We start from the raw sequence: 22,558 nt of genomic DNA on the forward strand, positions 1-22,558 counted from the left end.
ATGTACATAGATGTAGATCTAGAAGGAAATATCCAGATATATAAAACAAAAACAAGCAAAAGAGACACAACTTTATTCTTGCTATGTTCAAATAAATGACATAGTGCTACAAATAAATAATCAAATGGCACCAGTAAGTGTCATCAGAGGAATAGGGAAGCACAATCATATCAAAAATGGAAATGAAGGTAGTACAGGGAAAGTGGCACACTGGATCATATCTCACAAGAGACTACAAATAAAGAGAACAACTTGAAGAATACCTCTAAAATGAAGAACATTTAGTTTGAAACATGATGATAGAGATCAGTATGGTAGCAGGGGAGAAGACAATTGTTTCATACAATTAGTATACCACAAAAATTACATTTTTAGAGAAAGTTGATAACTATATGGAAAAGAAGCAAGAAATCATTGGATTTCAACTTCATCAATAGATTATCACTACATTAGTCAGAAAAGATTTAAGAAGAGATTTAGGAAAACCACAGCAAATTTACAGTGTTGTACTAAATGTGGATCTGAACCATTACACCACTGATACAAGTTCAATGTTCTGCTGCTGTATAAGCTCATTCTGTATTCATTTTGTCTGTACAAGACACTAGTTGAAAATGAATTTAACATCACATGCTGGAAGAATTCCTGTTGAACTAAGATATTTATGAGTCAAAACAGGGTAAAAACTTATTTCAAGAAAAATTTTATCAGACATAAAATAAAACCACAGAGTTTATGCTTCCAAATGTAATAGTGCTGCCCAGTGTTGAATGAAATGAAAGGTTACCAGTAAAGCAACATTACACCACCATACTGTGTGCAGATAACTTTTTCAGATCCTTCTAAATGGCTATATGAATTAATTATGTGTCATAATCAATCAAAAGGATTTAACACAAAAATTCAATCTATGTCTAAAGAAATCTAAAATAAATGTATCATAATGCCTTTGTTTGTTGACAGATCAGGTAATTGATTGTGCTAGTCTGTATACTATAAACTTTTCTATTTTATTTCTTTTAGTGATGCACAAAAGAACAACTTGTCATACTTTGCTTAAACATATATGTCAAATTCTGCAATTTTAGTTTCCTTTCAGAATTCTACTATTATTCGTGCATGCCATAAGTATTTTATCATCTACAGCACCTAGGTTTATGGATAGATAGGCTGCACAAACTAGTTCTTTAACAATTCAGTAGCTACCAAGAAAACAGCAACTGAAATTGAGAAAATAGTTAAGTTTGATATCTATTTGACAACAAGCCTCCTATCAACAAAGTTAACAATCATATCACTTTCATTCATTCATTCATTTGCTGTGTAAACTTTTACATTCCAGTGAAGTGCACAGCAGTGGACACTTGCCAAGAAATGAAGATCCTTGGAAGTGACTGCACTGCTAAATTTGATTATTCCAGCAATAAGAAGCTGCTGTAGAGATAACAATTGTTTAGGAGGTTAGTTTTAGTGCTTCTGCAGCTTTGGAAGTGTTAACAGGGGTATTTTTGCAGGAATTAAGTGACAGTTGGTGATAATACACATTCTTACAATGGGCAAAGAAGCTAGTAATTAATATTTTATAAAGAGCAATAACTAATTCTTTAATTGGTTTGGAGGATGTAAAATTATAAACACAATTTATCATGTAGCTTCCTGTGAAGCAAGCTACTTGGAAGGAGATGAGGCAGGCCTTTGGCATCATAGTAGTTTTTCTCACTGCGCCATTATTATGGAGAAGGAAGAGGTGATCTTGGACTTATGTAGTAAAAGCAGCAGTAAAAGCTGAGTTAAAACAGTTGAGGGCTGCAGTTGGCACCAGTAATGTTAGGAACAGACTAGGTCACTGGAATGTAGTCAAATCTGCAAATCAGGCAAGGAGTTTGAAATGATGTTGCTAACTATCATCTATACATCTCCAACAGACACATTTTTCTGGAGACCATGGACTAAAGAGTGCCATTCCACTGTTTGAATATCACACACACACACACACACATACATACACATACACACACACACACACACACACACACACACACACACACACACACACACACAAACACACACAGATAGAGAGAAATAAAATAAGTATCATTTGAATTTAACAACAATTAAGACTACTCAAAACAAGCAAGGCATAAGGCTTTGATAGGTGTTCTATTAGATTTTACTTTGAATATGCTTGGCAACTAGCCCTTTTCTGAACTCATTTTTAATGAGATTCTCTTGCACAGTGAATTGGCTTAGGTGATTTGAAATAGTGTGTGCTGCTTCAGTTTAGAGCAAGGGTAAAAGAGTGGGCCCACATGATTGTGACTCCTATCACTAACATTTGTTTGTTGTAGGACCCTAGACAATATTCAAGTTCAAAGATTATGATATTCCTGGAAGAATAGAAGGTTCTTTCAAATAATAAGCATGTATTAAAAAAACTTATCATGTGAAAGACAGCTATTTTTATTCACACATCGTGTCTTGCAAATGGTATCTACAGATAAAGAACCATATTCCATCTTACTAGATTTCCAAAAGACATTTGAACTGTTCCACATCATTGACTAATAACCCAAATATAATCAGATGGTATATCTTCAAATATTTGTTAATGATTCAGTGATTTTTTTACTAATACAAACCATTATGCCACAGTAGATGGCAAAGTTGAACAGAAATGAAAGTAAAAATGGATGTACCCTACGGTTGTATGATAGAACCAATAAATTCCTCAATATACATTAATAACTCATCAGATACAGTAGGCAATACCATTAAATTGTTTGCCAACAATGCTGTTGTCTAAAGGAAAGTATCATCATCAGACTACTGAAGGAGATTCAGAAAGACTTGGGAAAAACTTTTACTTCGTGTATTGAAAGACAGCTCTCTTTAAATGTGGAAAAAGCAAGGCAATGCTCATAACAAAGAGAAAGAACTCAATAGTATCCAATTACAGGTTTGTTTCTTGTATTGGAACTAGTCAATAACCTTGTTTTAACTACAAACCAGAATATATGATAAATGCAGGCATTCATAGTACTCGATACACACAAATACTCGAAGTACCTGATACATTTGGAAAACAGATTACCCAATACACAAATGTACTGCATAAATTATATAAATTTTGGTTGTCTTTTTTATGATTTAATAAATTATAGAAAATTATTTCACTTAAGTACAAATGTACTAAAATGTATAATAAGAAAATATTTCAGAACATGAAACGTGTTCACTTTAATTTTGAGAGAAACTTTTCAAATGACTAAAATCTGTCTTTCTCTCTCTCTTTCCAAGCATTTATCTCAACTTGCAGGGTCTGCTGGTTAATCAGATGTGACATGTGAATATTAAGGGGTGGCCAGATGCCCTTGCTGTCACCACCCCCTACCCCCCCGGGAAGGAATTAGTGTGAGGAAGAAGTTAGGGTTGGTTACACCAAACAACACCCATTTTGCAGTAGTTCATTTATTCACCTAAAAACATGCAAGGCTCACAAAGAACTGACATGGTGGAACAGCCCAAAGACAATGCTTACAGTTCAAAGACGACGCTCAGAGTCCAAAGACTAACGCATATCGATACTGGTGTCGACCTCATCAGCGCCACATAGCCCCCCCCCCCCCCCCCCCCCCCCCCCGCAGGCAGTACGGAGTACTCTTGAGAGGCTGGAGGGGGGGGGGGGGGAGTTAGTTGAGTAAGGTGTAGGCAGCTGTGGTCTGCAGGAGCTGGACGACGGTCAGCTAGACAGCGTCGTCGGGAAGCTGTGTGGGTAAATGTCGTGAAGGAAGGTTCGGCCACTGAACCTGGAAGTCGTTGAAGCAAGCTGGGTGTCGTACTGGGCGTGCTGGTCATGTGGCAACAGGTAGGACGGCGGTTTGTGGGTGAAACAGAGCGACAACGACGATGTCTTCGGAGAGCGTGGCGAACACACGAAGCATGTCCAGGTCAACGTCGGGCGGGTGGGGAACACATTTCACCAGGTGGCAGGGAATGGCAGAGGTTGTGTCATGAGCACTGGATGAAGGGAAACACACAATGAACAGTGTATAATCACACAGTATTATTAAGATGTTCTGGATTATGTCTGGTGGGACAGGAACAAACACTTCGAGTGAGGGCACGTTCAAGATGGGGGGGGGGATGAGAAACCTCGACAGGGTGAGGCAGGTGATGGTGGAGAGGTTGAAGCGACAGGCGAAGGGGCCGGCGGCGAGGGCATGATCGTAGGTAAGCTTGACATGGGGAGCATGTGGTCACTTGATGGAGTGCGTGAAACTGGAGTAGAGAGCTAGATCGGAGGAGAGCTCGACGATTGGAGCTGGAAGTCACTCGATCGAGTGTGTAAGTCTGACGTGGAGGGAATGGTCGGAGTGTCGTGAGCCACGACAGTGAGTGGCGTGGTCATGGCCTGAAGGGGGCTAGAAGAAAGCTCAACATGAGCAGGCTTAAGTCTGTTGAGAGAGACTGTAACACCTGAATCTTTCATCTGGATGTCAGAGGTGTTGGCTGAGCGCCGGAGAACTCGGTACGGGCCAGTATATGGAGGTTGGAGGGGAGCATGGACAGTGTCATCTCGGAGCATGACGTACTCAAAATTGTCCAGAGATTTCAGGACGTGAACGTTATGGCAGGAATGGCTGGCAGGTGGAGGGATATGGAGGTTGATGAACTGGCGTCTGACGTGGTCCACTAAGGAAGGTAAGTCAGACTGAGGGAGAGAAGCAGAAGGGCTCACAAGTTTGGCAGGGAGAACAATGTTCTGGTTGTATACAAACTTGGCTATTGTGCCTTTGAGGTCTTCCTTATAGATCACACGAATGCCGAGTAGCACAAGGGGAAGGGCCTCCATCCATAGAGAGTCGTCGTATTGAAGAGCCGCCTTGAAAGTGCGGTGCCAGCGCTCGACTAGTCCATTACTTTGCGGGTGATATGCTGTGGAATGGGCCATGAAAACTTCCACATGCTCATGAATCTACAACAAAGCCTCAAGACTAGGATGGAGAAACATTATGACAGTTACTGGCCAGGTAAGGACACTGAGGGCCGGTACATGGAATGTTCAGAGCATGGCAAATAAATTCACTGAAACAGAGAATGAAATGAATCAACTGAACATGGACATAACTGTTTTGTCTGAAACTAAAAAAAAGAGACAAAGAAATGAGAAATTTGGGAATTTCATTCAATTTTGGTCTGGAGTTGATAGACATAAACAGGCAAAAGCAGATGTTTCAATTCTAATTAACAAAGCCCTTAGCACTTGCATCAAGGATTATAGATTTTTATATGAAAGCATTGTTACCATCACAGTCATGTATAACATGACTGTGATGATAGGAGTATATGCACTGAATGATGATATGTTACAGCAGATAAAAGATCACTTCTACCAGAAATAAGACCACCTACTCAACCGAGGTAAAAACCACCAAGATGTAATAAGAGTAAGAGTTTTAATGCAAGAGTGGGCTCACAAGTAAATGATGCAGAAGTAGGAAGACATGAAGATATGAGGAAAATGTTCTGGGACAATCTTGTAGAATTATATTACCAGTATAACTTGAGGATTCTGAACACATATTATTCACATAACATATTCACAGATATACATGGAAAAGACCCTTGTTACAGCAGAAATCATTAATTGATTACATCATTACTACGCAAACATAAAAAAAAAAACATTAATTCAAGCCTGTAGAGCCACATGGGAAATCAACTGTCACTCTAATCACTACTTATGCTTTATCAAAGGTGAAACACCCATTTATGAGTAAACTCTCAACAACTGGACAACTGACTAGCCAGAGCAATGAAGAGAAACTGATGTAGACATGGTACAAACTCTTTCACCTGAAGCAAATCAACATGAAGGATTTATTTGAATGAAGATTAGAGTGTAAACTAAAAATGATGCCAGAAGCTGACAAATACTAAACAAGCAATTAGGAAAATTGCTCTACAGGTACTGGGGCTGAGAGCAAGAGCATAGACAAACAGGATCCTCCATGGATGTCAGATGTCCTTAAAAAGTTGATTCAGGAAAAGAAGAATTTATACAAAAAATGGTTATCAACTAAATCACCTCAAGACAAACAAAATTACCAGTTGAGAAGTCATGAATTAAGAAACAGGATTAAATTAGAAAATAAGAAGATGTGGGAGTTGAAATCCATTCAGATTGCGAGTTTAAGAGGTGGATCACAAATGATAGAAGTGTGGAGTATGGAAAAAAGTAAACAAAGCACCTGCCAACTTAATTCCTTTAAGGGATTGGGAAAAAGCATTATACAGGTCTTCTGATTGAAGACAGACCTCAGTTCATAAAAGAGGAAGAAAGTAAGACTGGAGGAACTGTTCAAAATATGACCAATACTACGGAGAAAGTGAAAAATGTGTTAGCTAAGACTGTCTGATCACTTGGTCCTGGAAATATTCCCGTGGAATTATTGAAAGCTGGAAGACACCATTTGAAGAAAAGAATAATACCCCTTATGAATAACTGGTGCCAAGGGACTGAAATTCCATCAGAGAGGAAAAGATCATATATGGTTTCGATTTTCAAGGAGAGTATTATAAGAGAAACTAACTGCCACAGAGGCATTAGTGTGTGATGGGCTGCCTATTTGGCAAAATTATCTATGAGAAAATGAGGCAGAATGTTGGTCACTATATTATGGAAGGCCAGAATGGGTTCAGATGGAATAAATTCTGTGCAGATAACCTCTTTATTTTACAACAGCTAATGGAGAAATTTATAACAGTAGGGAAGGAGTTATATATTGCCTTTGTAGGTTTAGCAAAAGCTTATGACATGGTTCCTAGAGCAAAACTGTGGGAAGCATATTTCAAATAAATATACAGGGTGTATCCTGATTAATGGCACAAATGCATACAGTTGAAAGTACATGATACTAGAAGCAAAACAGTCTCAGTAAACATAGGGTCTAAAATGCATACTTTAAGAGCAGTGAGCAATTTTTCATCTTTGATACTGTGAAACAAATCTCTTCTACTGCAAGTTCTTTGCTTTCCATATTTTGGACCAAAACAAGGAAAAAATGTCCACCAAACATGTGCTCTAAAACACATACCTTAAAAGTTATGAGCACTTGATCATTAGAAGAGTTGTGTTTCAAAGTAGCAAAGATGAATAAGGGCTCACAGCTCTTAATGAATGCATTTTAGAGCACATGTTTACTGGACCTTTTTTCTTGTTATGTTCCATACTACCAGTTCCCAAAATATGGAAAGTAAAGAACTTGCAGTAGAAGAGATTTATTTCACAGTATCGAAGATGAAAAATTGCTTGTAGCTCTTAAGGTATGCATTTTTATGCATTTTCAACCCTATGTTTACTGAGAATTTTTTGTTTCTAGCATCATGTACTTTCAACTGTATGAGTTTACACCATTTCAAACTTCTCCCTTTTCCTATTCCAGTTGTGAATGGTTCGCAGGAAGAATGACTGCTGTAAGCCTCTGTGTGGGTTCATTTCCAATTTTATCTTCAGAGACTTTTCACTAGACTTATGTCTGAGGAAGCAGTATACTGGTTGACTCTTCCAGGCACGTGCGCTGTGAGAATTTTAACAGTAGACCATACTGTGATGCAGAACTCTTCTCTAACAGTGTCTGCCACTGGAGTTGACTGAGCATCTCCCTGAGACTTTTTCAGTTACTAAATTAACCTATAATGAAACATGCTTCTCTTCTTTTGACTTACCCTATTTCCTCTATCAATCCTATGTGGTACAGATCCCAGACTGACAAGCAACATTCAAGTGTTGGTCAAACAAGTATTTTGCACCTCCTTCCTTTGCTGAAGGACATCACATCAATGGTGGATCAGTTATGAGACAGGTAGAAAAATTTAAATATCTACGGCCATTTATTGACAAAAGTGTACTGGGTAAAACAGAAGTAAAATATGGAATACAACACAACGGAAAAGCAATAGAATGTATGAATTCTTTTTGATGGACAAGAACATTTCTAACAACAATAATAAAAGTGTAGATATGCTAATTGTTTAAATTGTCCTATGCTGTGGATCACAACATTAGATTTTAAGTCCTGACCTCAAAAGAAGACTAATAGCTGTGGAAATGGATTTTTTATGAAGGAGTGCCAGAATATAAAGAATTGAGAAAAAATCATATGATGAAGTAAGAGCTAGAATTAGGGCAAATGAAATAGTGATTGATAGAATTGAAAGAAAATCATGAAAGTGGTATGAGCATTTGTTAAGTATGTCACATCATCAGTGGGCAAAGAAAATTTTTGAATGGAAATAACCTGGCACACATAAATGTGGCACTCCACGACATTCTTCGAAGGACCACATCATTGAAATAATGTAGAATAAGGGTGTGCACAAGGCAGATGCCCTGAATAGAGAGGCTTGGCAGTAGATAACAGGAATACAGTGAAGCATTGTCATTAATAATTAATCCTGTAATACTTATAATAATAATAATAATAATAATAATAATAACACATGAGGCTTTTACTCAAGTGTGTCTGGCCCATCGTTTTTGCAGTTAACAGTGCTTATGTGGACTTCAGTTCTCTTCTTTCTTTCTTTTCTCTCTCTCCCAACACTCATCAAAACCCTGAACCAAGTCCTGACTTTTAGTATGCAGTGGTGTCTCAAGGTGATGTCTTCATCTTGCAATTATTTTTTCATTTGCCTGTGACACAGCTGTCAAGGGCTTATTAGATTCATGTTCTAAAGGTATGTATTCAAATATTTATTTTTAGAGCTCACAGGTACAATTTGCATATTTACAGATTTGCAAATATATCTAAATTAACAGTGTATTTAACTGTGGAATATCATATCTCTCAGTCATGTACATAATTTCTGGTATTATATTTAATTAAATCAAATTGTATTAAACTATGCAGTAGGTATGGAAAGAATCTTCAGTAACTTTAAAGCAACTGGGCATTGAACAGGTGTTGAAACCACAGCTGTTGTGTGACAATAATAAGCTAGAAATTTTATTCCCTTTTTTTCAGGATAAGTGAAGTTATTATTGCCTACTTTAATACAAACATTTCACAATCCAATATTGTCAATGAGGAACACACACTCTGACCAGCCAAAACACAATGAACAGCTTAATAGTGTGATTATCCACCTTTGGAATGCAATTCTCCAAGGGCTATCATATGAGAGCTCACACCAGCTGGAACTGATGATGAAAGCTTGAGTATGTTACAATTGTGACATATGCTATTTCGACCACATCACTCCTGCTTACAAACAATTATAATGCCTACATGCTAATAATCACAGAGATCTGTGTTTGCTCTATCATCTTCTCAATCATTACACTTTTTCTTATGTATCTCCAACCATTACACATCTGTCTGAACACAACAGCAAAAAATAATCATTCACAACAAAGTAAAATCCTCTCTGTACCACTACCAAACACTGCCGTGTTCTCTAAGTCACTGTCTGTATCAGGAACTGGACTTTGGAACATCCTTCCTCAAACTATTAGAGAAATTATAATCCTTTCAAATTTTAAAAGACAGCTAATGACTCACCTTCTACCACAATACCTGTCTCTTCCATACTCTTACCTGCAGCTAACTCTTATTGTCACTCTCTCCTCATCACTTTTCCCACCACTTGTCTATAGAGTTCTCTATTGAAATTCTCTTCTTTACTAACAGCCACTGTCATTTTCATTTTAAACTTCTCCTCTTTCATTACCCCTTCCACTTCTTCTAATACCAAATGAGCCTTCTAAGGTACGAAACTAATCAACATCATTCTAAATGCCTCAATATTTTATTATTATTAGTGTTACTATTATTATTATTGCTAATTATTACTTTTTATTAATAACAGAGATTGTTATGTAATAACAATCAACAGCATTCTTAGTGCCTCCAATAGTTTATCATTACTATTAGTGATACTATTATTATTGTTGCCAATTATTGTTTATATTGATGATGCAAATTATTATTATTGTAATTGTAATGTAATGTTTTCTGTATGTGTTGTTCCTGGTCAGATGTAAGAAAGAATCTTGAGGCCCTAATCTGGTCAGGCTAAATAAACAGTATACAAATAAAAACATCAATAAATAAAGCAGAAATTTTGCATGACACAAACATGTCACGTCCTTGGTAGATTTCTGGATGTATATGGCAACAGAAGTCTATGCACAAGTGGTGGCATCATCTTGTCGCAACGTTTTGATGAGTTTCATACCCATCATCTTCTGGTGAAGGCAACTTCGCCATAAGATGATGGGTACGAAACTCATCAAAACGTTATGACAAGATGACGCCACCACTCCACTCGGCTGATAACCCGAGAAGAATTCATCAATCCCAGATGCATTCTATGAAGTTCAGACCAGGCAAATTTCGCAGCCAAGGTATCAATATGAGTTCACTAACCATTTTAGCATGATTCTGGTCTGGCCTTGTGACATTGGCTGTTAAATTGTTGGTATATGCCATTGCCATCAGGAAAGACATCAAGCATGAAGGGACACACATGATCCACAATAATGGTCCTGCAGTCCACAACTATTTTGGTGTCTTGGATTACTACCATACGTCCCATGGATGCCAAGATGTATGTCCCCCATAGCGTTATCCTGCCCTCACCAGCCGATGTCCATGGTGCGTTGCATGGTTTTAACAGCCATTTGCCTGATGACAGCATATCCACACATGACCATTGAGCTGGTGTAACAAGAAACATGATTCATCTGGACAGGTGACATGTTTCCACTGATCCATGATCCAATCTCAATGAACCTACACTCCAAGAAATTCAAACTGATGATGTCGTCAGGTAAACATGGTGACACATAGATGTCATCTGCAATGGAGCCACAATGTGCAATGAACAGTGTACTCTGAAGCAATTGTGCCTATGTCAGCACTGAACTCTATCATCAGATGTAGCATGGATTCTCTCCTATACTGTTTTACAGAGTGGGCCAGCCTCAGACTTCCATTTGTCTCTGCTCAGCCTCAGACTTCCCTTACCACATCATAAGCCTGTTGCACCACCAAGTGGCACTCAGTCTCATTGTGTGCAGTTGCCGTAATGCTTCCAGCTGGTGTGAGCTCTCATATGATAGCCCTTGGAGAATTGCATTCCAAAGGTGGATAATCACACTCTTAAGCAGTTCTTAATGTTTTGGCTGGTCAGAGTGTGTGTTCCTCACTGTAAATCAGATATGCCAATATCAATGGAGTGATGGCAAAATGAGCCAAGCAAGCTTATATAACACAAGGGAGACAAATGAAATATACAGATCGTATTCTGAAATGTTAACACCTGAAACTAGAACATGAATTTAAAGAAGTATGTGTTATGAAAAGAAAGGAAAAAATAACTACCCAGTTATCAACATCATTACCTTGACTTTGCTTAGTGTATGGAAGTCAGCTAAGAATTCCAATGAGTCTCCAAGGTGATGTCTCATACACTCTGAAGCATTTGTGTTGTACACAGGACCACCTTCTGGGCCTACAGGGAAGGAATGTTCCACCAACATATTCACTGGTAATGAGCTACCAGCATCCTGAAAGAACACATCTGAAGTAGTAAGATGGACACCAAAAGTGAGTCAAAGACATTCACATAAATGTAACTAAACTACTGCTAATTATTTTCAATATTAGGTATTGCTTCATCTATGTCTACATTCCACAGCTTACAGAAGTGAATGACAAAGAGTCTACTGCAGAATTTTTTAAAGGTTTCTTATCATTCTATTCATGCGTGGAGCATGGAAAGAATTATTGATTATTAATGATTAAGGAAAACCACCTCAGCAGTATTATTAAATATCTATTGTGTTATGACCAGTTTCATTCACAGAAGATCTTCAGGCAGCCAAGCTGTGCTGTCTGTTTCTCATATGTAATGTTAAAGACCAAATCTAAAAACAATGCTAATAAACATTACTGTACAGTAAACAATGCACAATATGCTCTGCCTGCTCGCCATATTCTGCAAGGTGGTCAGCAGAATGTTTATGAATGTTGTGTTTAGATTTGGTCTTTAATATTACACATGACAACCAGACCATTTGTGTCATGACTCTGCCGCATCTTAGCAGCCTGCAGATGTTCTATGAGCAAAATCAGTGATAACACAATAAATGTGTAATAATAAGGCTGAGGTATTTTTCATTAATCATTAACTTTGGTGAGAGCTGTGGTGCTCAACATGATCAAGATTGATTATGTTCCTTTATATGGCCACTTATTTTTCTAATTTTGTTTTCATGAGATTTGTGGGACTGAAAGAATATTTGTAGTTTCTACACTGAAATCTGTGTCTTGGTATTTTATAAAGATACATTTATTGACATACATTTGAATGGGATAGGGTAAGAAAGGGTCAGGGGGATGAAGAAAATTGAAAAGTAAATTTGCACCCACATCAGTTAAGGCCTGAATAATTTATTTGTTGCACCACTTGTTTTTTGTATTTTTTCCTTCTCCTACTTATCTTAGAATATTAAATGAATATTATTTTTAGTAAGGGCTATGATTCTGTCTGACATTTGATTTTATTCAAGAATTCACTTATTAATGATTTGAAAGTACACAAAAATGGCTTGAATTTTCCACCAGAGAGAACTGATTTTATATTAAGAACATGAAAAATTAAGCATTAGCAAAGTTTTGAAATGGGCAGCACAAAATATTGATTTGAAAAAAGTTAACCTTTGTGATTTATGCATCCATTCAAATATGACTCTAAATGGAAATTATAACCATTGAAACATTATGATTCTTGGTCTAAGTAATAAGTTGTGAAAATATTGGTAAGTGCATGTACAAGAAACATCATGTAGGAATTTACTGATTCATTCAGTGAAAAAGATAAATTTTTGAAAAATTGAATTATATAGTTACTATGCTGGGGAAAGATCACTATCATTGTTGTACCTATAAGATAATAATTTGGAGTGTTACATGACCAGAATATCAACAGACATTGTACAGGCTATCAGCTTGATAACTGAGCTCAGGGTGGGTGCATATGGAACACCAGTGCATTTTATTGTAAACAGATTGTGGGTGCCCAATAACTAAGATATTCCATTTCAGAAGTAATATAGGTAATTATATTTTCACATAACATTGTGCCTAGGATATGCAATGAAAATCATGATTTGGGGTGAACTGCTGCAGCCTGACTCACCTGCAGTACGCAACAATATGTTGATGGCAGGAGTTGTTATTGACTATCACAGATAATAATGACAGACAGAAATGCCAGGTTAAGTACATTACCCACCAATTCAATGCTGGACAAATAGAAACCAATGAACAGCCATAGAGTTCAGAAACAATTACTGTCTGTAGGTCAGAGTAGACACTGCCCTACTTGTATACCTCTATTTGCTACATGTCACATGCAACAGAGATTAACATGGGTGCAATATGCTGATGGTGGTGCTTGCAAATATGAGAAATCACAGCAAACAGTGCATCCTGTTTACAAACAGGTTGCTTTTCAAGCAGGTTGTGGAGCTATCATCATGAGAGTGATGACATGGGGTTCCAAACCTATTTACCATTATCTGTCACTGGTATAACAGCGTCAGGCATGTGGATACTATTAAGGGCAGGATGGCTGTTTCAGGATGGTGTGTGCAGGTCGACGGGATGTGTATGACCTCTCACTAGTGGTTCTGGAATCAAAAGAGCTCAATTAGAGATAACATTTTTTATTCAGTAAGACACTTGTACAGAGGTTGTTGGCAACAACTTGGAAGCATACAGAGACCCCTGGGCAGCAGCTGCTAGCTCAACATAGCACATGGTGGCATGCTTGGCCACAGGAGCATGAGATGCTTGCAGGAGTGTTGCCTCAGTGAAATGGCAGCAGCTGGTGTAGCCTTGCAGACATGAAAGTAATGTCAGCTGTTTGACAGGCAGCAGCCATGTGTGCTGGCCTCTCTGACAGTCAGTCAGGTATTTGGTATGCTGACGTACAGGTCCTGAACCAAGAACCCTTTGCAGATGCCCAGAACCACATGAAATCACCTTGGAGGTGGTCCCTTCTTGGTGGCATTGGCTTGAGCCCCAGAATCAGGCCTATCTGCAGCTCATAGACCATCAGCTAGTGGAATGTGCAGCTGGATGTTGATGAAGCTGATTGCCCACATGGGATGGACAACTGGCATGGAGTATGTCTTGGTATCAGCATTAGCTGAAGATAAGGTACTGATAGGGCCTGAGAGGTGAGTATTTATAGTGGCTCTGCCCAGCTTTGTTGTGACAGGGACCTTCCTTCCATCATGTAAGTGACCAAGGCAGTGCAGCACTGGGCTACAAATGGTTCAAAGGGCTCTGAGCACTATGGGACTTAACATCTATGGTCATCAGTCCCCTAGAACTTAGAACTACTTAAACCTAACTAACCTAAGGACATCACGTAACACCCAATCATCACGAGGCAGAGAAAATCCCTGACCCCGCCGGGAATTGAACCCGGGAACCCGGGCACAGGAAGCGAGAACGCCACCGCACGACCACGAGCTGTGGACCACTGGGCTACAGAATGAGGAAATTCAGCTTACAACTGTGACAGGCTGGGGTCTTGAACCATGCTGTTTCAGCAATGTTCTAGCTCTAGCACAAAAATTTCGTAGGCTATTAGCTTTTCCACCGCACCAAGGGTTCTGAAGTATGGATGGAGGGTTGTTGCTGCAACAATGGTAAACAACACATGAACCTACTATTAAGTTATGTGGTGGTCCCATTTGCACTTTTGCGATATGTATCTTCAAGAAGAAACTGTACCAACCCATAACTATCACACTGTGAAAGAATGGTTTGAGGAACACTCCACAGGCATGAAAGTGCTAAGGTGATCATTAAAGTCTGTTGACCTCAGTTATATAGAGCACAGCTAGATGTTTATTAAGTGAAATGTGGGTAGCTTTGACCCAGTTAAAGCTAATATTTTTGAGCTATATGTGATAGCTGAACAGTCATGGATGAGGATACCTTTCTAATGCTCTCAGTATTTCTTAGAGTCCATGCCATGATGCAGAAACAAGAGCTACATGATACTAAGAAGTTGTTTTTATTTCAGTTACTCATGAGTGAAAAGAGAATGGGAAAGATGTTACAGAAAGAAAAGGTAACTGTAAATAGACAGTATACCATCTGCCAGATAAGTCAGCCTCACAACTTTTCCCTCTATTTTACATGTAACATTACTTACCTGGAGAACAAAGTTAATGAGCATTATAATGTTTGAATCTGGAATGGAAGTCTTGAATTTTAAAGCTTGGATCAGCTCAAAAACAACCATCCGTGTGAGAATGAGCTTCTCTCTCTCCTGTAAAAATACATAAAACTGCATATTAGTATGCTGAAATTCAAAATTCCAGAAATGTTTTAAGAAAAGACAAATAAATATAAAGAATATACTGATGCCTTAAGGTTTTTACAGATTTACACTGGTAGAAAAAAATGCAACATCTTGGAAGACTGCATTCAGTGGTACCAAAGTATAATATGTGCATCATGAGGGGTTGTAGTGTTAATGATACATTTGTGACTATCATCAGCAACCAGATGATGCCCAGAAGGCTTCTCTGTGCACCCTCCGTTTTTTCTTTTCAGACAACAACTGTGCTGAGTTTAGAGGTGAACAGTGACTGCAACATTCATCCTTAGATGTAATCATGCCCCACCGACAAGCATGTTTTCCTGTTAAATAACCACAGCAATTTAGAAGGGGTTGAATTGTGGACTTGCGGCAAACTGGATAAACACATCTACAGATTGTTGCACATGTTGGGCAAAATGTATAGTATTTTCCCACTTTCAGCAGTGGTCAGTGGAAAATTACCACACCTGTAGACCAGGTTCTAGATGTCTGTGTTGTGCAAATGCATGTCGAGATTGGTGCATTGTTTGAGCAGTGGTGGCAAACTGAGCATCATCAAAGGAAGAAATTTGGACATGTGTTGCTCCTGCTGTATGACTGAGGACCATTGGGAACTGTCTGTCTAGATTAGATTAGATTAGATTAATACTTGTTCCATAGATCATGAATACAACACTTCGTAATGATGTGGAATGTGTCAGGTTAGTAAAAGATGTCTAATGTTTAAGTTGTTTTTTTTTCCCTTAATTTACATCCAAAAATTCAGCCAATGAGTAGAAGGAGTTGTCATCCAGAAATTCTTCTAATTTATTTTTAGATGTTGGTTGGCTATCTGTCAGGCTTTTGATGCTGTTTGGTAGGTGACCAAAAACTTTTGTGGCAGCGTAATTTACCCCTTTCTGTGCCAAAGTCAGATTTAACCCTGCATAGTGAAGATCATCCTTTCTCCTGGTGTTATAGCTATGCACACTGCTATTACTTTTGAACTGGGTTGGATTATTAACAACAAATTTCATAAGTGAATATATATACTGTGAGGTTACTGTGAGGATCCCTAGATCCTTATATAGATGTCTGCAGGATGACCGTGGGTGGGCTCCAGCAATTATTCTGATTACACATTTTTGAGCAATGAATACTTTTCTACTCAACGATGAATTACCCCAGAATATGATACCATACTAAAGCAGTGAATGAAAGTAGGCATAGTAAGCTAATTTACTGAGATCATTATCACCAAAATTTGCAATAACCCTAATAGCATATGTAGCTGAACTCAGACGTTTCAGCAGACCATCAATGTGTTGCTTCCAGTTTAACCTCTCATCAATGGACACACCTAAAAATTTTGAAAATTCTACCTTAGCTACAGACTTCTGTTCAAAGTCTATATTTATTACTGGAGTTGTGCCATTTACTGTAGGGAACTGTATATACTGTGTTTTATCAAAATTTAAAGAGAGTCCATTTGCTGAGAACCACTTAATAATTTTGTGAAAAACATCATTTACAAATACGTCACTTAGTTCTTGGTTTTTGGATGTTATTACTAAACTTGTATCACAGCAAAAAGAACTAACTTTGCATCTTCATCAATGTTGAATGGTAAGTCATTAATGTATATCAAGAACAGTAAAGGAACTAAGACCGAACCCTGTGGGACCCCGTACTTGATAGCCCCCCAGTTTGAGGAATCAGCAGTTGATTTAACATTACATGAACCACTTATTTCAACTTTCTGCAGTCCTCCAGTTAAGTATGAATTAAACCATTTGTGCACTGCCCCCCTCAAACCATAATGACTTAGCTTCTCTAAAAGAATTCCATGATTTACACGATTTGCAGCAGGACTAAGAACATGTGTGTCTGTGGCCAGACAGCAAATGAAACCATGACACCACCAAGCAGGGCAACTCTGATGGAGTTGACTGGATGGTTAAATGGCACTCTGTTGTCTTCAGTGATGAGAGTATGTTATTTCTGTAAGTGAGTGATGGACATACACATCTACACTACTGGCCATTAAAATTGCTACACGAAGAAGAAATGCAGATGATAAATGGGTATTCATTGGACAAATATATTATACTAGAACTGACATGTGATTACATTTTCAAGCAATTTTGCTGCATAGATCCTGAGAAATCAGTACTCAGAACAACCACCTCCGGCTGTAATAACAGTCTTGATATGTCTGGGCACTGAGTCAAACAGAGCGTGGATGGCATGTTCAGGTGCAGCTGCCCATGCAGCGTCAACACAATACCACAGTTCATCAAGAGTAGTGACTGGTGTATTGTGACGAGCCATTTGCTTGGCCGCCATTGACCAGACATTTTCAGTTGGTGAGAGATCTGGAGAATGTGCTGGCCAGGGCAGCAGTCGAACATTTTCTCTATCCAGAAAGGCCCGTACAGGACCTGCAACATGCGGTCGTGCATTATCCAGCTGAAATGTAGGGTTTCGCAGGGATCGAATGAAGGGTAGAGCCATGGGTTGTAACACATCTGAAATGTAACGTGCACTGTTCAAAGTGCCGTCAATGTGAACAAGAGCTGACCGAGACGTGTAACCAATGGCGCCCAATACCATCATGCTGGGTGATTATGCCAGTATGGTGATGATGAATACACGCTTCCAATGTGCATTCACCACAATGTCGCCAAACTTGGATGCGACCATCATGATGCTGTAAACAGAACCTGGATTCATCCGAAAAAAGATGTTTTGCCATTCGTGCACCCAGGTTCGTCATTGAGTACACCATCCCAGGTGCTCCTGTCTGTGATGCAGCGTCAAGGGTAACCACAGCCATGGTCTCTGAGCTGATAGTCCATGCTGCTGCAAATGTCGTTGAACTGTTCGTGCAGATGGTTATTGTCTTGCAAATGTCCCCATCTGTTGACTCAGGGATAAAGATGTGACTGCATGATCTGTTACAGCCATGTGGATAAGATGCCTGTCATCTCAACTGCTAAGTGATATGAGGCTGTTGGGATCCAGCACGGCGTTCCGTATTACCCTCCTGAACCCATCGAATCCATATTCTGCTAACAGTCATTGGATCTCGACCAACACGAGCAGCAACGTCGCGATACGATAAACCACAATTGCGATAGGCTACAATCCGAACTTTATCAAAGTCGGAAGTTTGATGGTACCCATTTCTCCTCCTTACACGAAGCATCACAACAACGTTTCACCAGGCAACACTGGTCAACTGCTGTTTGTGTATGAGAAATCGGTTAGAAACTTTCCTCATGTCAGCATGTTGTAGGTGTTGCCACTGGCGCCAACCTTGTGTGAATGCTCTGAAGAGCTAATCATTTGCATATCACAGCATCTTTTTCCTGTCAGTTAAATTTCATGTCTGTAGCACGTCATCTTTGTGGTGTAGCAATTTTAATGGCCAGTAGTGTACATTGTAGACCTGGTGGGCAGCCTATTACAGAGTGAATGAACCCAAGGCCTCAGGATGTGGAGGGCTATCAGTTACAGCTTATGGTCACGTTTGATGCTTTTGCAGGGTGAAGTAACCAGTGCCCACTGCACTGCACAGGTTGTTATCCCTATGCTACTGCCATTTGTTTGGCAGGAAGGTGATGTGTTTTTTCAGCAAGACAACACATGTCCACATAAGGCTGCTGTAATGTAAGGTGCTCTTTGTGTTGTACAACAACTGCCATGGCCACCTAGATCACCAGATCTCGCACCAACTGAAACCATATGGAACATGATGAAGTAGGAACTTACCTTTCCTTCAGAGTCTGCAGGAACCATAGCCAAATTGCAACAAAGGGTTCAAGATGCTTCGACAACCTGTCACTTGATGTCATTCGAAATATTTTTGATCACATGCATGCAAGAATACAAGCCTGCACTGCTGCCAGAGGGGTGCACCTGTGTAGCAATGCAACCATTTGGGCACCGTTCACTGTGATGTGTGTTTCATTTGGTCTGAATTTGTTATAGTATACACCTACAATGATGAACCTATCACATTACTTACTAATAAAATGATCTTGCCCTCATGGATGTTGCATTTTTCTGGCAGTGTATAATGCTATATGTATCATTTATGCAGTTTAGCAAACTTTACTGTAGAGAAATTATTAGTCACATAAAAATGTCTGTATGAATGGATTAATTTTACAGAGAATCTCATAACAGATACAGGCAACAAATCATGGCCTTTCCATTTTCAAAGTAATTTGCATTATTGTATGAATTAGATTTTGAATAAAGCAAAGTAAAAACAAAGACTAAACTCCTCCGTGAAGTGTTTGTTCTTCCTTCAACCATACAAACAAAAAGAGATAATGGAATATGTCAAGCTTGACATAAATATTGATACACTTATCATAAAGTGAATTCATAGGTGTCTAACATGGCAGAAAATGATAAAATAAAGCACTTAAATTATTAGGTGAGAGACTATATTAGCAGAAAATTCTAGGAAAGTAGTGAAGAAAACTACATTATAGAACACAGCAGAAAATAGCCTTGAGGCATGAACATGGATTGCACAAATTACAAGGTCAAAGTGATGACAGATGATGGTATGTATGAAAATGAAACCATAATAATAAGGAGAAGAGTAAGGAGATGGAGTCAAAAGTGACTGACAAACAGAAGAACTTTGCACAATGTGTGATCTAAAAATACATCAACTGAGACCCCAAATGTTGCTTTGGACGTGACAAGACACGATCTTCCCCCCTGACTTAAAATCAGCTACAAACTAAACGTAGAGCTCTGATTTGTTGTGAATATTTATGTTTTAACTGTGTATTACATGATATATATAATTGTAGGAATTCAGCAATAAGTAAACTATGTTTTTAGCTAACATCTTGGTTGTTAACTGTTCAGTGGTCTTTGGAGAAAGCCATACATCTTTATGGCTTGCTTAAATGTTGGCTGAATGGTTTAAAACTGAAATGTTAGCAGAAAACAAAGTTTGGTTATGGTTCGATTCCCACAATTTTCTAGATGTTTGCTTCATTATCTAAAAATTAGCAAATTAAATTAATGAGCTGCACAAAGTTATTATATGCTACTGAGAGAGCTTCTAATGGTCTGCTTAGGTAGCATTTGTTTTCAGACACTAGCTTCAAATGGCTTAGATACTGTAGCAAGGTCTCACATATATTCTGGTATGCTCCAGAACATTGAAAATATAGTGCTAATGACTGATGTTATTCTAGAACGCCTTCCTGTATCCATTTCTTTTTGTTGAGAATTTTTTAGTTGTTACCACTTGATAAACAGTGTTTGAAATCTTCCCTCCCATGAACCATGGACCTCGCCGTTGGTGGGGAGGCTTGCGTGCCTCAATGATACAGATAGCTGTAGCGTAGGTGCAACCACAATGGAGGGGTATCTGTTGAGAGGCCAGACAAATGTGTGATTCCTGAAGAGGGGCAGCAGCCATTTCAGTAGTTGCAGGGGCAACAGTCTGGATGATTGACTAATCTGGCTTTGTAACACTAACCAAAATGGCCTTTCTGTGCTGGTACTGCAAACGGCTGAAAGCAAGGGGGAACTACAGTCGTAATTTTTCCCGAGGGCATGCAGCTTTACTGTATGATTAAATGATGATGGCGTCCTCTTGGGTAAAATATTCCGGAGGTAAAATAGTTCCCCATTCGGATCTCCGGGCAGGGACTACTCAAGAGGACGTTGTTATCAGGAGAAAGAAAACTGGCGTTCTATGGATCGGAGTGTGGAATGTCAGATCCCTTAATCGGGCAGGTAAGTTAGAAAATTTAAAAAGGGAAATGGATAGATTAAAGTTAGATATAGTGGGAATTAGTGACGTTCGGTGGCAGGAGGAACAAGACTTTTGGTCAGGTGAATACAAGGTTATAAATACAAAATCAAAGAGGAGTAATGCACGAGTAGGTTTAATAATGAATAAAAAAATAGTAGTATGTGTAAGCTACTACAAACAGCATAGTGAACACATTATTGTGGCCAAGATAGACATGAAGCCCATGCCTACAACAGTAGTACAAGTTTATATGCCAACTAGCTCTGCAGATGACAAAGAAATTGATGAAATGTATGATGAGATAAAAGAAATTATTCAAGAAGTGAAGAGGGAAGAAAATTTAATAGTCATGGGTGACTGGAATTCAAGAGTAGGAAAAGGGGGAGAAGGAAACGTAGTAGGTGAATATGAATCGGGGCTAAGAAATGAAAGAGGAAGCCGCCTGGTAGAATTTTGCACAGAGCATAAGTTAATCATAGCTAACACTTGGTTTAAGAATCATAAAAGAAGGTTGTATACATGGAAGAATCCTGGAGATACAAAAGGTATCAGATAGATTATATAATGGTAAGACAGAGATTTAGGAGCCATGTTTTAAATTGTAAGACATTTCCAGGGGCAGATGTGGACTCTGACCACAATCTATTGGTTATGAACTGCAGATTAAAACTGAAGAAACTGCAAAAAGGTGGGAATTTAAGGAGATGGGACCGGGATAAACTGAAAGAACCAGAGGTTGTACAGAGTTTCAGGGAGAGCATAAGGGAACAATTGACAGGAAGGGGGGAAAGAAATACAGTAGAAGAAGAATGAGTAGCTTTGAGGGATGAAATAGTGAAGGCAGCAAATCAAATAGGTAAAAAGGCAAGGGCTAGTAGAAACCCTTGGGTAACAGAAGAAATACTGAATTTAATTGATGAAAGGAGAAAATATAAAAATGCAGTAAATGGAGCAGGCAAAAAGGAATACAAATGTCTCAAAAATGATATTGACAGGAAGTGCAAAATGGCTAAGCAGGGATGGATAGAGGACAAATGTAAGGATGTAGAGGCTTGTCTCACTAGGGGTAAGATAGATACTGCCTATAGGAAAAGTAAAGAGACCTTTGGAGAAAGGAGAACCACTTGCATGAATATCAAGATGGAATATCAATATGGAAGCCCAGTTCTAAGCAAAGAAGGGAAAGCAGAAAGGTGGAAGGAGTATATAGAGGGTCTATACAAGGGCGATGTACTTGAGGACAGTATTATGGAAATGGAAGAGGATGTAGATGAAGATGAAATGGGAGATATGATACTGCGTGAAGAGTTTGACAGAGCACTGAAAGACCTGAGTCAAAACAAGGCCCCGGCAGTAGACAACAATCCATTAGAA

At 38.8% G+C, this 22,558-nt stretch overlaps 1 protein-coding gene across 1 annotated transcript in view; it reads right to left on the reverse strand.

Annotated features, from left to right (window-relative positions):
* The window catches only part of LOC126470304 (protein unc-79 homolog), an 857,658-nt gene that overhangs the window by 94,827 nt on the left and 740,273 nt on the right, over positions 1-22,558 (reverse strand). The window contains exons 44-45 of the mRNA XM_050098074.1: positions 15,241-15,357; positions 11,408-11,572 (exon numbers count right to left, since the gene is read on the reverse strand). Coding sequence (XP_049954031.1) covers positions 11,408-11,572; positions 15,241-15,357 — 282 coding nt within the window. The remainder of the gene's footprint in view (positions 1-11,407; positions 11,573-15,240; positions 15,358-22,558) is intronic.

Source organism: Schistocerca serialis, chromosome 3 (genome assembly GCF_023864345.2).
Source record: "Schistocerca serialis cubense isolate TAMUIC-IGC-003099 chromosome 3, iqSchSeri2.2, whole genome shotgun sequence".
In the NCBI taxonomy this organism is placed as follows: Eukaryota; Metazoa; Arthropoda; class Insecta; order Orthoptera; family Acrididae; genus Schistocerca; species Schistocerca serialis.